We start from the raw sequence: 18895 nt of genomic DNA on the forward strand, positions 1-18895 counted from the left end.
AGGACAATCACAGAGACCTCTGGGACAATCTTAAACGCCCCAAAATTCGAATCGTAGGAGTCCAGAAGAGGAAGACAGAAAGAAAGTCCATGGGAAAATACTTGAGGAGATGATAGTTGAAAAGTTCCCTAAAATGGGGAAGGAAATATCATCGAAGTCCAAGAAACCCAGAGAGTTCCAAACAGGAAAAACCCAAGGCAAAACACCCCAAGACACATATTAATAAAATTAACAAAGGACAAAGACAAAGAACAAATATTAAAAGCAGCAAGGGAAAAACAGTGAATAATACTCAAGGGGATTCCCACACGGATAACACCTGATCTTTCATTAGAAACTCTTCCGGCCAGGTGGGAATGGCAGGACATACTTACAATGATGAAAGAAAATAGCCTACAGCCCAGATTACTGTACCCAGCAAGGATCTCAATCAAATATGAAGGAGAAATCAAAAGGCTTACACACAAACAGAAGCTGAGAGAATTCACAATCACCAAACCTGTTCTTCAACAAATGCTAAATAACCTCCTCTAGACTGGAAGCAGAGAAAGGGGGTATAAACCCAAACCCAAAACAATAAAGTAAATGGCAACGGGATCATACTTATCAATAATTACCTTAAATGTAAATGGGTTGAATGCCCCAACCGAATACAAAGACTGGCTAAATGGATAGAAAAACAAGACCCCTGTATATGTTGTGTACAACAGACCCAGCTCAAAACAAAGGACACATACAGACTGAAAGAGAAGGACTGGAAAAACATATTCCACACAAATGGAGACCAAAAGAAAGCAGGAGTAGCAATACTCATATCAGATAAAATAGACTTTAAAACAAAAGTTGTGAAAAGAGACAAAGAAGGACACTACATGATGATCAAAGGATCAATCCAAAAAGAAGATATAACAATTATAAATATATTTGCACCCAACACAGGAGTTCCACAATATGCTAGACAAATGTTAATAATTATGAAAGGAGAAATTAACAATAACACAATAAGAGTGGGAGACTTTAATACCCCACTGACACATATGGATAGATCGACTAAACAGAAAATTAACAAGGAAACAGAAACGTTTTCAATCCCTAGTCAGGGAACGAAGATCCCACAAACTGAATGTTGTCCCCAACCCCAAATAATTATCTGTCTTTGGTGATCCTGTTTGTCATATGCATTGGGATTGTGCCACCTCCCCTGCCCTGCCCTTGGTAACACACTGCTCCCACCAATTTCTTAGGATAACAGTGGCCTAACTGATATTTGGTCTGTTCCCTGCAAACATTACTTTAATCTTTGGGAGTGCTAGCTGTGGGTTTTAGTTGTATCAGCATTTTGTGCCTCCTGACCACCTTTAGGTGACAGCATATGCAACTGATGCAACAAAGCCCTTTATGACCTAGATGGCCAGGAGGTGATTTCTGCCTGCTTTTCTCAGGGAAATATGACATTCACCATCCCCATGTTGAACTTCCTTCCCATCTGGGTTCTGGCAATCTAGACCCTAATGTCATTCCACACCCCAAACAAAGGCAGTAACACTACACCACTAATCCTTGCCACTGAGATCAATTGTTAAGCAGGGTTACCCATCTAAAGTGCAGACTCCTGACCCAGTCCATACCTCTACTCTCTGGTTACCTGGGGCCCTGAGGGTCTGTTCCCCAATCTCTCGGGACACCACACTCCTCCCCTCATAGGTGCCCACCTCTTCTCTCCTTCCCCTCCCTTCCCATTCCAAATTCATACACACAAACACAAGTATCATCTTTTTATCATTTGATGTTTATTTCAATGGCAGCCATCAGTTTTCTATGTTAGTGTGAGCGTCAGTCTTTTCCTGGTTGGCCATTTGTAATAAAGCAGACTTCTGGAGAAACAATTCTAAAGTGTCTGACCTTTGGTATTCAGTTACTGGCTTCCCAGGTTGTACTTCTCAATGTTCTCTCATCCTGGGGTGGCGGAGATGAACTTCTCTTTCAATTCTGCCTACTTCTTGGACTCTGCCTCATATTTTTGAACCTTTTTCAGAATTGATTCAGTGTCTTACGTGCCAGGAACAGAAAAACCAGTTTGGTTTTCTTGTTTTCTTCACCTTCTTCGACTGAGTGGAATATGATCGGATTTTCTTTCTCAAAATCCCTTGTAGTGGTCTTTGACCCTCATGGTCATATTTTGTGCCTGGAAAGAAAAGAGAAGGGTATTAGTTTTTAGGAAAACATATCATAACTGAATTGTAAGGGAGAATTCATGAAAATGAGGTGTGGGCTGATGAGGGCTTTTGTACCAGGCAAGGGCAGTGTAGAGATTTGGGCAGCAAAGTCAATGGAGAAAATGGGGAGCTAGATGAAGTCATCTTACCTTCACACTGCCTCTGTATCTCCGTTGACAATGGATTGTCTTTCTTCCTTCCATCCTTGAAGGAAAAAGCATTGTAGCTCTTCTTGGCTTCTGTGGCTTCCTGGTTACCATAGTCTTGATGATCCCACGAAGAGGCCTAACCCAGAATCTCTGCCTCTGACCCCCCTATATATACCTTCTCAGGACAATGAGGAGCCATACCCTTCAATCTGATTGTTCAGCTAGTCAGTCCCTTAGCCAATGATGGCCTTGGGGTCTTAGACATCACAATGTACCAATTTTCCCATCAACATAGGCTTGTGAAGGCTGAGAGAGGCCATGACAAAACTTATCCACTGCTGACACCTCTGTGTGTCTGATTCTGGGGAGTGGTGATTCAGGGGCATGATGTTTTACTCATTATTGTCAGATTTTCCTTCAGTGCCCTTTATTCTTTGACTTATATGTCTCCCTCCAACACTTCTGCATCCTCCATTCCTGAATGAACAATTTTCATCCCATTTCAGCATTTCAGAATCCTCTAGTCCCTTCATCTCTAGACCACACTTTTCCTATTGGGGGTTCTTGAGGGTCTTAAGGAACTTAAGACCAAGCACTTTACATGGAAAAAGGTAATTTAGAACATTTTGTATGTTTTTTTTCTTCTCTAATGAGCTTTAGAGACCCCGAGAATTAGTGAATACTCAGTCTGTTTCCCCAAGTTCACTACACTGTCTCCATAAGATTACACATGAGAGCAAAGAAAGTGTTAAATGTCTCCTCCACTAATATTGCTGGGGACACTTCAACTCTCATATTGATTAAGGAAACTCAACTTGCCTCTTCTACCAGAAATACATCCCTGATTAATAAAAAAGGAAATAAAAAGCAAGGTGCCCAAAGGCAAGAGTCACATGACCACTGCACCACGGACTCTTGACTGAATCACTTCCCCGATGGTCCCTCATTCACATTTATCATCAGGTAGGGCCCACTGTGTAGTTGACCAATAGCTGAGCAGGAGACGTACCAGTCGGTACCTCATTGATAGTTGGTTGCTTATGGGCACGGCCCAGGGATGCACTGTCCAATTGCTGAGCAAGTCCTGTTGCTTAGTAACAGGATGTGGAGAAGTAAGGCATAGCAATGGCTACCTGCTAAGGGCTGTGCTCATGCTTCTATTTTACATAAGGATACTTTGGGTCCAGTGTTCTGGGATCTTTTTGATTGACTCCTTTCCAACCTCACATTTTGATTTCACATGCTTGTTTATCTTTTGTACATCATTCTTTTCATTGTTTTCCTAGGCATGCCTGTCAGCAGTGCTTATCTATATGCCCCTCCAACAGCTGTCTCATGATATCATGTGCCACAGATATTATAGCTAATATTTCAAACCCAACAAGAATGTGAAGGCCAGCCCACATTGAGAACTTTTGACAAACCTTAACATCACAGTAATTCTAATTCTATTCACAGTGTAACAGAGCAGAATGATGGAAATTCAATAAGTATAAAAATGAAATTAGAGGACACCGGGGGGAAGATAGAAGATAGCAGAGGAATAGGACGGAGCGAGCACTTTCTTCCCCATAAATTCAGCAAAAGAACATTTGATCTCTGAGTAAATCCCGCAAAACAACTTCTAAATGCTGACAGAGGACATCAGGAACCCAGAAAAGCAACCCATTGTCTTTGAGAGCAGGTAAGAAAGAATAAAGAAGATAAAAAGAAAGTCAAAAAGGGGAGGAACGGAGCCCTTCGCTTAAAATAAGAGAGAGAGAAGTTTCCAAACACCTGGAAACACTCACGGGTGAGTTGTGGCCAGCCTTGGAAAATCAGAGGGCCACACAACCGGGAGAAAAAAGAAATAAATAATTAAAACACACAGTCTGAGTGCCCAGAGGAAAATGTCAGCGGAGAAGCAGCACTAACGCCGGCACCCTCCACTAGCAAGAGGGGGATGGGCAGCGAGGTGCGGGCAATAGCGCTTAGAGAGAGGACAGGGCCTGAATGCCCGGAGGGCAATCTGAAGGCCTTAACGGGAGACCGCGAGCAGACTGTGCAGCTAAAAGGCGAAAAGCCTGTGAAAAGGCAAAAAGCCTCAAACTAAGACTCCACCAGCCCCGATCACAGCACAAAGGACTAAGCAGAGCAAGCCGGCTGAGGTCAGGGCATTCCCCCATCCCCTGCCGGGATAGGCAGGGAGGGCAGCCAGCACCGGAAGGGGCAACTGTGGCCCAAAAGAGGCCTCTGATACCAAGCGGCAGACAGGCTTCGTTGCTAACTGAGACTTCTTGGGTTCTGGCCAGTCAATATTTGCCCAAGAAAGTGTGCCAGTTGTACACCCAGAAAACCGAGCGGCAGGAACTGGGGAGGTGAGGTGATAAGTCACAGAAACTGCGCTCGCCAAACGCCTGGTCACCTGAACTGCTCGGACTGGGGAAGGCACAAAATGCAGGCCTAGCCATGTCTGCGCCTTTGTGGAGTACCCGAGTACCTGAATCTGAGCCGCTCAAACCTGGGAAGTGCATACAACCCAGCGGCGGCCGTGGACAGTTCCCGACAGAGCAACCTAGAGCCCGAACAGTATAACAGGGAAAGCACACATGCCGTGAGCGGGGGCAATCCCAGTGTAGCCAAGACATTGTGAGCACTCCCCACAGATGCCAGGGATATTTGTTAGCAGCGTTCCTCCCTCCCCAAAGCACGACTGAACAGAGAGAAGAAATCCAGCTCCACCCACCAGAACACCGACACTAGCTTCCCTAACCAGGGAACCTTGACAAGCCACCCATCCAACCCCACACAGAGTGAGGAAACTACATAATTAAGAAAACTCCACAAACTGTCAGAAGACAGAAAGGTTACCCAAAGCACATCAGTATAAGTAAGATGAAGAGGCAGAGAAATACCCAGCAAGTAAAGGAACAGGATGAATGCCCACCAACACAAACAAAAAGGAAGATATAGGGAAATGACCTGATAAAGAATTTTGAATTTTAATAGTGAAAATGACTCAAAATCTGGAAAGCAAATTGGAGTTACAGATAAATAACTTGGAGAAAAGAATTGAGAAGAGGCGAGAAAGTTTTAATAAGGATTTAGAGGAAATAAAAAAGTCAATATACAATGAATAATGCAATACATGAGATCAGAAACACTCTGGAGGGAACAAACTGTAGAATAACTGAGGCAGAAGACAGGATAAGTGAGCTAGAAGATAGAATTCTAGAAATAAATGAAACAGAGAGGGAAAAAGAAAAACTAATTAAAAGAAATGAGGACAATATTAGAGACCTCTGGGACAATGGTAAACACCCCAACATTCGAATCATAGGAGTCCCAGAAGAAGAAGACAAAAAGAAAGACCATGAGAGAATACTTGAGGAGATAATAGTTGAAAAATTCCCTAAAATGGGGAAGGAAATAATCACCCAAGTCCAAGAAACCCAGAGAGTCCCTAACAGGATTAACCCAAGGCGAAATACTCCAAAACACATATTAATCAAATTAACAAAGATCAAACTCAAAGAATAAATATTAGAAGCAGTAAGGGAAAAGCAACAAATAACACACAAGGGGATTCCTGTAAGGATAACAGCTGATCTTTCAACAGAAACTCTTCAGGCCAGGAGGGAATGGCAGTACCTACTTAAAGTGATGAAAGAAAGTAACCTACAGCCCAGATTACTATAGCGAGCAAGGGTCCCTTTCAAATATGAAGGAGAAATCAAAAGCTTTACAGACAAGCAAAAGCTGAGAGAATTCAGCATCACCAAACCCGCTCTTCAACAAATACTAAAGGATCTTCTCTAGAGAGGAAACACAGGAAACACAGGAAGGGTGTATAAACTCGAACCTAAAGCAATAAAGAAAATGGCAACGTGATCATACTTATCAATAATCACCTTAAACGTAAATGGGTTGAATGCCCCAACCAAAAGACAAAGGCTGGCTGAATGGATACAAAAACAAGACCCCCATTTATGTTCTCTACAAGAGACCCACCTCAAAACGAGGGACACATACAGGCTGAAGATGAAGGGCTGGAGAAAGTTATTCCACGCAAATAGAGACCAAAAGAAAGCAGGAGTAGCAATACTCATATCAGAAAAAATAGATTTTAAAACAAAGGCTGTGAAAAGAGACAAAGAAGGAAACTACATAATGATCAAAGGATCAATCCAAGAAGAAGATATAACAATTATCAATATTTATGCACCCAACACAGGAGCACTGCAATATGTAAGACAACTACTTAAAAGTATGAAAGGGGAAAATAGCAATAACACAATAAGAGTGGGAGACTTTAATACCCCACTCACACCTATGGATAGGTCGACTAAACAGAAAATTAACAAGGAAACACAAAGGTTTTAAATCCCTGTTAGGGAACGAAGATCCCACAAACTGCATGGTGCCCCCCTCCCCAAAAATTATCTGTCTGTGGTGATCCTGTTTGTCATATGCACCTGGATTGGGCCATCTCCACTGCTCTGCCCTTGGAAACACACTGCTCCCACCAATTTCTTAGGATAACAGTGGCCTAAATGATATTTGGTCTGTTCCCTCCAAACATTATTATAATCTTTGGGAGTACTAGCTGTGGGTTTTAGTTGTATCAGCATTTTGTGCCTCCTGAGCACCTTTAGCTGACAGCATAGGCGAGTGATGCAACAAAGCCCTTTATGACATAGGTGGCCAGGAGGCGATTTTTACCTTCTTTTCTCAGGGGAAGTATGACATTCACCATCCCCATGTTGAACCCTCTTCCCATCTGGGTTCTGGCAATCTAGACCCTAATGTCATTCCACACCCCAAACAAAGGCGGTGGCACCACACCACTAAAACTTGCTACTGAGAACAATTGTTAAGCAGGGTTATCCATCTTCAGTGCAGACTCCTGACTCAGTCCAGACCTCTACTCTCTGGTTAAGTGGGGGCCTGAGGGTCTGTTCCACAATCTCCCGGGACTCCACACCCCTCCCCACTCAGGTGCCCACCTCTTCTCTCCCTCCCCTCCCTTCCCATCAGAAAATTCACACACACACACACACACATACACACACAAGTATCATCTTTTTTTGTTTGTTTATTTATTTTTATTTAATAAATGGTACAAAGCACAATGCCAAAAACATTAACAGTTAAATTTTCACCAAATGAAAAAAATACTATAGAATACACAGCTGCAAAAAGCTACCTCAAGTTATTTTGCAACTGCCTCAAGCTGCAAAAAAAAAAAACCATAAAAAACCTACTGCCATACCTAAGTTATCCCTCTATCAAAATAATGCCATTTATATTATAAACCACGACCTCCCCATCAAAAGACGGGAACTGCTTTTGTTAATTCATATATATGCTATATGACTGTATCACTTTGCTATACACCTGAAACAAACAAAACACTGTAAATAAAATATAGTACAATATAAAATAAAAATAATTAACATATCTTTGGGGCTTTACACGGAGTTAGAGTTCCTATCGGAGGGATAACAGCACCACAGCTGCACTGAATCCTCATAAAGGAGGCACACGAATGACTGGGCTACAAGAGTTACAGGAATGAGAGCTGCTCATTTCCCAGAAACTACAGCTCTCAGAAAACCAACAAAGGCACGAGATACAGACCATTCACTTATGAATGTGTAAAACTCAAGAAAGTCCACATCACCCTTACAAATTTTGTTTATATTTAAAAAAAATATCTTTTCACTTAACTGACTTTTTTTTTTTTTTTTTTTTACTTTAGGAAAGGGGAAGTCTCTATTTTATTAATGTCCTCTCTGATCTTTATTATTGCCTTCATTCTGAGGATTTGGGGCTTTATTTATTCTTCTTTTTCTACTTCATTTATATAGTAAGTTAGGTTGTTTATTATAGTTTTCTCCCCCGCCTTGAGTGAAGCATCTGTCATGATACAATTTCCCCTAGAACTGCTTTTGCTAAATCCAATAGATTTTGGAAAGTTTGTGTTTTTATTAGTCTCAAAGTATTTTCTGATTCGCTTTTTGATTTCTTCATTAGCTCATTTGTGTTTTGTAGCATATTATTTCATCTCCATATGTTTGTGTTTACAACATATTAACCTTAATTGATTTCTTATTTTGTACCGTTGTGGTCAGAAAAAGTGCTTGATATAATTTCTGTCTTCTTAAATGTGTTAAGACTTGTTTTTTGGCCTCGCATTTGATGATCCCTGAAAAACTGTCCTGTGTGCACTTTAAGGTGTGTATTCTGCTATTTTGGGATAGACTATGCCGGGTGGCTCAGAGGTAAAAATCTGCCAGCAACACAGAAGATGCAGATTTGATCCCTGGGTCAGCAAGACCCCCTGGAAAAGGAAATGCAATAAACTCCAGTGTTCTTGTCTGGGAAATCCCATGGACAGAGGAACTTGAGGGCTACAGTCCATGGAGTTTCAAAAGAATCAGAAAACTTAGTAACTGAAGAACAGCAACAAATGCTGTAGGTATCTACTATGTTCAACTACTCTAATCTGTCATGTAAGACTACAGTTTTCTCATTGCTTTTCTGTCAGGACGCTCTGTCTATTGATGTAATAGGGTGTTTATTGTAGTTAGCGTTTAAATTGCAATTCTCTTGTCTTTTAATTTTCGTACTAGATTATCTAATTGGTTGATCCAGAGGCTTTACTATGTGTTTGTGTGTACTGATTGGAGTTTTTTTCCTTCTCTGTAGATTTTTACTTCTTTTTCCACTTAGAGAAGATTCTTAAATATTTCCTTCCGTGTTGGTTTAGTATGGATAAGCTCTTAGTTTTTGCTTGTCTGAGAATAACTTCTCTCCAATTCGGGATGATGATCTTGCTGGGTAGAGTATTATAGGTTGCAAGATTTTCCCTTTCAGCACGTTAAATATACATATTTGACCCCTTTCTCGTTCTCTTTTCCTTCTACGACCCCAATAAAGTGAGTGTTAGTATACTTGATGTTGTCTAGAGTCTCTTAAACTGTTCTCCTTTTGAACTTGTTTTTCGTTTTCTTTTTCCTATTGGACAATTTCCATAATTTTATGTTCAGGATTATTTTTGCTTCTTGTGTATTGGCAACTCTCCTTTTGGTGAGAGGTGGGGCTGGAGATAGAAGGGACAGAACCAGTGCCAGGTATGAGCCCGGACTTATCCTGTGCTCAGTAGCCAACCCTGCCTCTTGGAGAGTTAGGTTGAGAATCCAGTTGATGGTACAGAAGCCCTGAGTTTCAGGTCCATGCTGATTCCATTTCATGTAAGAGTGTGCTGTATCCCCTTCCAGCATTGGACATTTTTCCCCAAAAAACGAAGTGCTGGAACAAGAAGGGGTGCCCAATATAGGCTTGGGTGCATACTGGGACCATCCCAGCACACCAGTCAGAGTTCCAGACACTCCCACAGTGCCACCTGGCATCAGTTCAGTTCAGTCGCTCAGCCGTGTCTGACTCTTTGAGACCCATGAATCACAGCACGCCAGGCCTCCCTGTCCATCACCAACTCCCAGAGTTCCCCAAAACTCATGTCCATCGAGCTGGTGATGCCATCCAGACATCTCATTCTCTGTTGTCCCCATCTCCCCCAGCCCCCAATTCCTCCAAGCATCAGAGTCTTCCAGTGAGTCAACTCGTCGTATGAGGTGGCCAAAGTATTGTAGTTTCAGTTTTAGCATCAGTCCTTCCAATGAACACACAGGATTGATCTCCAGAATGGACTGGTTGGATTTCCTTGCAGTCCAAGGGTCTCTCAAGAGTCTTCTCCAACACCACAGTTCAAAAGCATCAATTTTTCGGCGATCAGCTTTCTTCACAGTCCAACTCTCACATCCATACATGACCATGGGAAAAACCATAGCCTTGACTAGACGGGCATTGGTGGGCAAAGTGATGTCTCTGCTTTTTAATATGCTATCTAGGTTGGTCATAATATTCCTTCCAAGGAGTAAGCGTCTTTTAATTTCATATCTGCAATCATCATCTGCATTGATTTTCGAACCCACAAAAATAAAGTCTGAGACTGCTTCCACTGTTTCCACATCTATTTCCCATGAAGTGATGGGACCAGATGGCATGATCTTTGTTTTCTGAATGTTGAGCTTCATGGCACCATTTTCACTCTCCTCTTTCACTTTCATCAAGAGGCTCCTTAGTTCCTCTTCATTTTCTACCATAAGGGTGGTGTCATCTGCATATCTGAGATTATTGATATTTCTCCCGGCAATCTTGATTCCAGCTTGTGCTTTTTCCTTCCCAGTGTTCCTCATGTTGTACTCTGCATATAAGTTAATAAGCAAGGTGACAATATTGGAGGGACTGATGCTAAAGCTGAAACTGCAATACTTTGGCCACCTCATGTGACAAGTTGACTCACTGGAAAAGACTCTGATGATGGGAAAGGTTGGGGCCGGGAGGAGAAGGGGACGACGGAGAATGAGATGGCTGGATGGCATCACCGACTCTGTGGACATGAGTTTGAGTGTACTCCGGGAGTTGGTGATGGACAGGGAGGCCTGGCGTGCTGTGATTCATGGGGTCACGGAGAGTCGGACACGACTGAGCGACTGAACTGAACTGAACTGAACTGAACTGACAATATACAACCTTGACGCACTTTTCCTATTTGGAACCAGTCTGTTGTTCCATGTCCACTTCGAACTGTTGCTTCCTGACCTGCATACAGGTTTCTCAAGAGGTAGGTCAGATGGTCTGGTATTCCCATCTCTGTCAGAATTTTCCACAGTTAATTGTGATCCACACAGTCAAAAGCTTTGGCATAGTCAATGAAGCAGAAATATGTCTTTCTGGAACTGTCTTGCTTTCTCCATGATACAGCAGATGTTGGCAATTTGATCTCTGTTTATTCTGCCTTTTCTAAACCCTGCTTGAATATCTGGAAGTTCACTCTTCACATATTGATGAAGCCTGGTATGGAGAATTTTGAGCATGACTTTAATAGCATGTGAGATGAGTGCAATTGTGTGGTAGTTTGAGCATTCTTTGGCATTTCCTTTCTTTGGGATTGGGATGAAGACTGACCTTTTCCAGTCCCGTGGCTACTGCTGAGTTTTCCAAATTTGCTGGCATATAGAGTGCAGCACTTTCACAGCATCATCTTTCAAGATTTGAAATAGCTCAATTGGAATTCCATCACCTACACTAGCTTTGTTCGTAATGATGCTTTCTATGGCCCACTTGACTTCACATTCCAGGATGTCTGGCTCCAGGTGAGAGATCACTCCATCATGATTATCTCGGTCGTGAAGATCTTTTTTGTACAGTTCTTCTGTGTATTCTTGCCACCTCTTCTTAATATTTTCTGCTTCTGTTAGGTCCATAACATTTCTGTTCTTTATCGATCCTATCTTTGCATGAAATGTACCCTTGATATCTCTAATTTTCTTGAAGAGATGTCTTGTTTTTCCTCTTCTGCTTTTTCCTCTATTTCATTGCATTGATCACTGAGGAAGGCTTTCTTATCTCTCCTTGATATTCTTTGCAACTCTGTATTCAGATGCTTATATCTTTCCTTTTCTCCTTTGCTTTTTGCTTATCTTCTTTTCACAGGTAATTGTAAGACCTCCTCAGACAGCCATTCTGCTTTTTTGCTTTTCTTTTCCATGGGGATGGTCTTGGTTTCTGTCTCCTATACAATGTCACGAACCTCTGTCCAGAGTTCTTCAGGCACTCGATCTATCAGATCCAGTCCCTTAAATCTATTTCTCACTTTCACTGTATAATCATAAGGGATTTGATTTAGGTCATATCTGAATGGTCTAGTGGTTTTCCCTACTTTCTTCAATTGAAATCTGAATTTGGCAGTAAGGAGTTCATGATCTGAGCCACAGTCAGCTCCTCGTCTTGTTTTTGCTATCTGTATCGAACTTCTCCAACTTTGGCTGCAAAGAATATATTCAGTCTGATTTCAGTGTTGACCATCTGGTGATGTCCATGTGTAGAGTCTTCTTTTGTGTTGTTGGAAGAGGGTGTTTGCTATGCCCAGTGAATTCTCTTGGCAAAACTCTATTAGCTTTGCCCTGCTTCATTTCGTGCACCAAGGCCAAATTTGCCTGTTACTCCAGGTGTTTCTAGACTTCCTACTTTTGCAATCCAGTCCCCTACAATGAAAAGGACACCTTTTTTGGGTGTTAGTTCTAAAAGGTCTTGTAGGTCTTCATAGAACCATACAATTTCAGCTTCTTCAGCATTACTGGTTGGGTCATCGACTTGGATTACTGTAATATTGAATCGTTTGCCAGGGAAACGAACAGAAATAATTCTGATGTTTTTAAGATTGCCTCCAGGTACTGCATTATGTATTCTTTTGTTGACCATGATGGCTACTCCATTTCTTCTAAGGGATTCCTGCCCACAGTAGTAGATATAATGGTCATCTGAATTAAATTCACCCATTCCAGTCCATTTTAATTCGCTGATTTCTAGAATGTCTACAATCACTCTTGTCATCTCCTGTTTGACCACTTTCAATTTGCCTTGATTCATAGACCTAACATTCCAGGTTCCTATGCAATATTGCTCTTTACATCATTGGACCTTGCTTCTATCACCAGCCACATCCACAAATGGGTATTAGTTTGGCTTTGGCTACATCACTTCTTTCTTTCTGGATTTATTTCTCCACTGATCTCCAGTAGCATACTGGGCACCTACCGACCTGGGGAATTCCTCATTCAGTATCCTATCATTTTGCCTTTTGATACTGTTGATGACTGGTAATGGCTGCTTTCAACATGTTCATATGTAGGCCAGATATGAGTTGGCTCCACTCATGGCACATGTATATTCTTCTCAGCCATGGAAGCCTTTGCCATATTTGTGGGAAGGGGTGTTCTATGAAATAAGAGGGGCTGGAGTAGGCAGTAAAAGTGGGTTAGTCCATGACCTGGCATTGTTATGGGGAAACAGCCAGCATCTTGTGTAATTTCAACAGGTTTCCTCTGCCTTGCTTTATTAGATAGCAAAAGTGTGGTTGCCTCTGCAAACTCTTCACATAGAGATAAATAAAGGCCCACCAGCCCAAAAAAAGGGGAAGAGATGGGTAATCTACTTGATAAAGAATTCTGAATAATGATAATGAAAATGATAAAAAGTCTTGAAAACAAAATGCAGTTACAGATAAATAGCCTGGAAACAAGGATCAAAAAGATGCAAGAAAGATTTAACAAGCACCTACAAGAAATAAAAAAGAGTCAATACATATGTAATAATGCAATAGATGGGATCCGAAACACTCTGGAGGGAACCAACAGTAGAATAAATGAAGCAGAAGATAGGATAAGTGAGATAGAAGATAGAATGGTAGAAATAAATGAAACAGAGAGGAAAAAAGAAAAACGAATTAAAAGAAATGAGGACAATCTCAGAGACCTCTGTGACAATGTTAAACGCCCCAGCATTCGAACCACAGGAGTCCCAGAAGAGGAAGACAATAGGAAAAACCATGAGAAAATACTTAAGTAGATGATAGTTGAAAAGTTCCCTAAAATGGGGAAGGAGATAATCACCCAAGACCAATAAACCTGGAGAGTCCCAAACAGGAAAAAACCAAGGTAAAACACCCCAAGACACATATTAACAAAATTAAGAAAGCTCTAAGACAAAGAACAAATATTAAAAGCAGCAAGGGGAAAACACCAGATAACACACAAGGGGATTCCCACAAGAATAACAGCTGATCTTTCAATAGCAACTCTTCAGGCCAGCAGAGAAGGGCACTGGAAACTTACAGTGATGAAAGAAGATTGCCTACAGCCCAGATTACTGTACCCAGCAAGGATCTCATTCAAATATGAAGGAGAAATCCAAAGATTTACACACAAGCAAAAGCTGAGAGAATTCAGCATCACCAAACCAGCTCTCCAACAAGTGCTAAAGGACATTCTCTAGACAGGAAGCAGAGAAAGGGGGTATAAACCCGAAAACAAAACAATAAAGTAAATGGCAACGGGATCATACTTATCAATAATTACCTTAAATGTAAATGGGTTGAATTCCCTAACCAAAAGACAAAGACTGGCTGAATGGATGCAAAAACAAGACCCCTATATATGTTGTCTACAAGGGACCCACCTCAAAATGAGGGACACATACAGACTGAAAGAGAAGGGCTGGAAAAACATATTCCATGCAAATAGAGACCAAAAGAAAGCAGGAGTAGCAATACTCATATCAGAAAAAATAGACTTTAAAACCAAGGCTGTGAAAAGAGGCATAGTAGGACACTACATGATGATCAAAGAATCAATACAAAAGACGCTATAACAGTTATAAATATATATGCACCCAACACAGGAGCACCGCAATATGTAAGACAAATGTTAATGATTATGAGAGGGAAAATTAAGAATAAAACAGTAAGAGGGGGAGACTTTAACACCCCACTCACACCTATGGATAGATTGACTAAACATAAAATTAACAAGGAAACACAAAGTTTTCAATCCCTGTTAGGGAACGAAGATCCCACAAACTGCATGGTGTCCCCCACCCCCCCCAAAATATCTGTCTTTGGTGATCCTGTTTGTCGTATGCACCGGGATTGAGTCACCTCCTCTGGCCTGCCCTTGGGGACACACTGCTCCCACCAATTTCTTAAGATAACAGTGGCCTAATTGATATTTGGTCTGTTCCCTCGAAACTTTATTTTAATCGTTGGGAGTGAAAGCTGTGGGTTTTAGTTTTGTCAGCATTTTGTGCCTCCTCAGCACCTTTAGCTGACAGCATAGGCAAGTGATGCAACAAAGCCCATTATGACGTAGGTGGCCAGGATGTGATTTCTGCCTGCTTTTCTCAGGGGAAGTATGACATTGACCATCCCCATATTGAACTCTCTTCCCATTTGGGTTCTGGCAATCTAACCCCTAATGTCATTCCACACCCCAAACAAGGAGAGGAACACCACACCACTAACCCTTGCCGCTGAGATCAATTGTTAAGCAGGGTTATCCGTCTTCAGTGCAGATTAGTGACCCAGTCCAGACCTATATTCTCTGGTTAACTGGGGGCCTGCGGGTTTGTTAGCACTCCTGGGACTCCACACCTCTCCTTAAACAGGTGCCCACCTCTTCTGTCCCTCCCCTCCCTTCCCATCAGAAATTTCACACACATACACACACAGAGAATTTTTTCACGATTTGATGTTTATTTTAATGGCAGCCATCAGTTTACTATTTTATTGTGAGAATCAGTCTTTTCCTGGTTGGCCATTTGTAAGAAAGCAGACCTCTGGAGAAACAATTCTAAACTGTCTGACCTTTGGTATTCAGTTACTGGCTGTCCAGGTTGTACTTCTCCAGGATCTGTCATTCTGGGATGGCTGAGCTTATCTTCTCTTTCGATTTTGCCTCATTCTTGGACTCTGCCTCATATTTTGGTACCTTTTTCGGCATTGATTCAGTGTCATACGTGCATAGGAACAGAAAAACCAGTTTGGTTTTCTTGTTTTCTTCACCTTCTTCGACTGAGGGGAACATGATCGGATTTTCTTTCTCAAAGTCCCTTGTAGAGGTCTTCTGACCCTCATGGTCATATTTCTTGCCTGGAAAGAAAAGTGAAGGGTATTAGTTTTGAGGAAAGACTATAACAACTGAGTTGAAACGGAGATTTCATGAAAAAGGCATGTGGGCTGATGAGGGCTTTTTCGCCAGGCAAGGGAAGTGTAGATGTCTTGGGCAGCAAAGTCAATGGAGAACATGGGGAGCATAGATGGAGTCATCTTACCTTCACACTGCCTCTGTATCTCCATTGACAACGGGTGGTCATTTTTCCTTTCATCCTTAAAGCAAACCTCATTGCAAATCTTCTTGGCTTCTGTGGATTCCTGATTCCTTTAGTCACTATGATCCCACGAAGTGGCCGAACCCTGAATCTCTGCCTCTGACCCTCCTATATGTAACTTCTCAGGAAAATGAGGAGTCACACCCTTCAATCTGATTGGTCAGCTAGGCACACACCAGCCAATGGTGGCCTTGGGGTCTTAGACATCACAATGTACCACTTCGCCCAACAGCATTGGCTAGTGGAGGCTGAGGGAGGCCATGATACAACTTACCCACTGCTGACACCTCTGTATTTCTGATTCTGGGCACTGGTGATTCAGGGACACGGTGTTTCTGCTCATGACCTTCAGACTTTCCTTCAGTGCCCATTATTCTTTGACTTATATGTCTCCCTTCAACACTCATGCCTCCTACATCCCTGGATGAACACTTTTCATCCCATTTCAGCACTTCAGGGTCCTCTAGTCACTTCAGCTCAAGATCACCCTTTTCCTACTGGGGGTTCTTGCGGGGCTTAAGGAACGTAAGAGCAACCACTTAACATGGAAAAATGTAATTAAGAACATGTTTTATGTTTTTTCTACTCCAATGAGCTTTAGAGACCCCAAGACTTGGTGAATCCTCAGTCTTTTGCCTCAAGGTCAATACACTATTTCCATAAGATTACACATAAGAGCAAAGAAGTGTTAAATGTCTCCTCCACTAATATTCTTAGTGTTATAATATTGCTCACGCTGCTCTGTTTCATAAGGACGCTTCGGGTCCATTGTGCTAGAATCATTTTGATTGACTCCTTTCCAACCTCAGATATTTATTTCACATGTTTGTTTAGCTTTTGTACATCACTCTTTTCATTGTATTCCCCGGCATGCCTGTCAGCCGTGCTTATTTCTATGCCCCTCCAACAGCTGCCACTTGATCCCAAATGCCACATATAGTATAGATAATATTTCAAACTCAACAAGAAGGTGAAGGCCAACCCACTTGAGAACTGCTTTGACAAACCTTAACGTCACAGTGATTCTTTTTCTATTCACAGTATAACACAGCAGGATGTTGGAAATTCAAAAAGTATAAAAATGAAGTTCAGTTCAGTTCAGTCACTCAGTCGTGTCCGACTCTCTGCCACCCCATGAATCACAGCACGCCAGGCCTCCCTATCCATCACCAACACCCGGAGTTCACTCAAACTCATGTCCATCGAGGCGGTGATGCCATCCAACCATCTCATTCTCTGTCGTCCGCTGCTCCTCCTGTCCCCAATCCTTCCCCGCATCAGAGTCTTTCCCAGTGAGTTAACTTGTCGCATGAGGTGGCCGAAGTATTGGAGTTTCAGCTTTAGCATCAGTCCTTAAAATGAACACCCAGGATTGATCTCCTTTAGAATGGACTGGTTGGATCTCTTGCAGTACAAGGGATTCTCAAGAATCTTCTCCATCACCACAATTCAAAAGCATCAATTCTTCTGTGATCAGCCTTCTTCAAAGTCCAACTCTCTCATCCATACATGACCACTGGAAACATCATAGCCGTGACTAGCAGGACCTTTGTTAGCAAAGTAATGTCTCTGCTTTTTAATATGCTATCTAGGTTGGTCATAACTTTCCTTCCAAGGTGTAAGCATCTTTTAATTTCCTGGCTTCAATCAGCATCCACAGTAATTTTGGACCCCCAAATATAAAGTCTGTCACTGTTTCCACTATTTCCCCGTCTATTTCCCATGAAGTGATGGGACCAGATGGCATGATCTTTGTTTTCTGAATGTTGAGCTTCAAATCAACCTTTTCACTCTCCTCTTTCACTTTCGTTAAGAGGCTTTTGAGTTCCTCTTCACTTTCTTCCAAAAGAATTATGTCATTTGCATATCTGAGGTTAATGATATTTCTCCCAGCAGTCTTCATTCCAGCTTGTGCTTCTTCCAGACCAGCATTCCTCATGATGAACTCTGCATATAAGTTAAATAAACAGGGTGACCATATACAACCTTGACGTACTCCTTTTCCTATTTGGAATCAGTCTTTTGTTCCATGTCCAGTTCTAACTGTTGCTTCCTGACCTGCATAGAGGTTTCTCAAGAAACAGGTCAGGTGGTCTGGTATTCCCATCTCTGTCAGAATTTTCCACAGTTTATTGTGATCCACACAGTCAAAAGCTTTGGCATAGTCAATGAAGCAGAAATAGATGTTTTTCTGGAACTCTCTTGCTTTCTCCATGATCCAGCGGATGTTGGCGATTTGATCTCTGGTGCCTCTGCCTTTTCTAAAACCTGCTTGAACATCTGGAAATTCATGGTTCACATATTGCTGAAGCCTGGCTTGGAGAATTTTGAGCATGACTTTACTAGCATGTGAGATGAGGCAATTGTGCTGTTGTTTGAGCATTCTTTGGCATTGCCTTTCTTTGGGATTGGAATGAAGACTGACCTTTTCCAGTCCTGTGGCCCCTGCTGAGTTTTCCAAATTTGCTGGCATATTGAGTGCAGCACTTTCACAGAATCATCTTCCAAGATTTGAAATAGTTCAACTGGAATTCCATCCCCTCCACTAGTTTTGTTCGTAGTGATTCTTTCTAAGGCCCACTTGACTTCACATTCCAAGATGTCTGGCTGTAGGTCAGTGATCACGTTATCGTGACTATCTTGGTCGTGAAGATCTTTTTTGTACAGTTCTTCTGTATATTCTTGCCACCTCTTCTTAATATCTTCTACTTCTGTTAGGTCCATATCATTTCTGTCCTTTATCGAGCCCATCTTTGCATG

At 41.9% G+C, this 18895-nt stretch overlaps 1 protein-coding gene across 1 annotated transcript in view; it reads right to left on the reverse strand.

Moving 5' to 3' along the window:
* LOC129537450 (diacylglycerol kinase kappa-like) overlaps positions 1-16904 on the reverse strand; it is a 148478-nt gene extending 131574 nt beyond the window's left edge. Inside the window, 3 exon segments of the mRNA XM_088832678.1 lie at positions 4280-4381; positions 4466-4714; positions 16871-16904. Coding sequence (XP_088688804.1) covers positions 4280-4381; positions 4466-4714; positions 16871-16904 — 385 coding nt within the window.
* Between the last annotated feature and the right edge of the window lie 1991 nt (positions 16905-18895).

Source organism: Moschus berezovskii, chromosome 26 (assembly GCF_049115385.1).
Source record: "Moschus berezovskii isolate FMDL1 chromosome 26, NW_MosBer_1.0, whole genome shotgun sequence".
Classification (NCBI taxonomy): Eukaryota; Metazoa; Chordata; class Mammalia; order Artiodactyla; family Moschidae; genus Moschus; species Moschus berezovskii.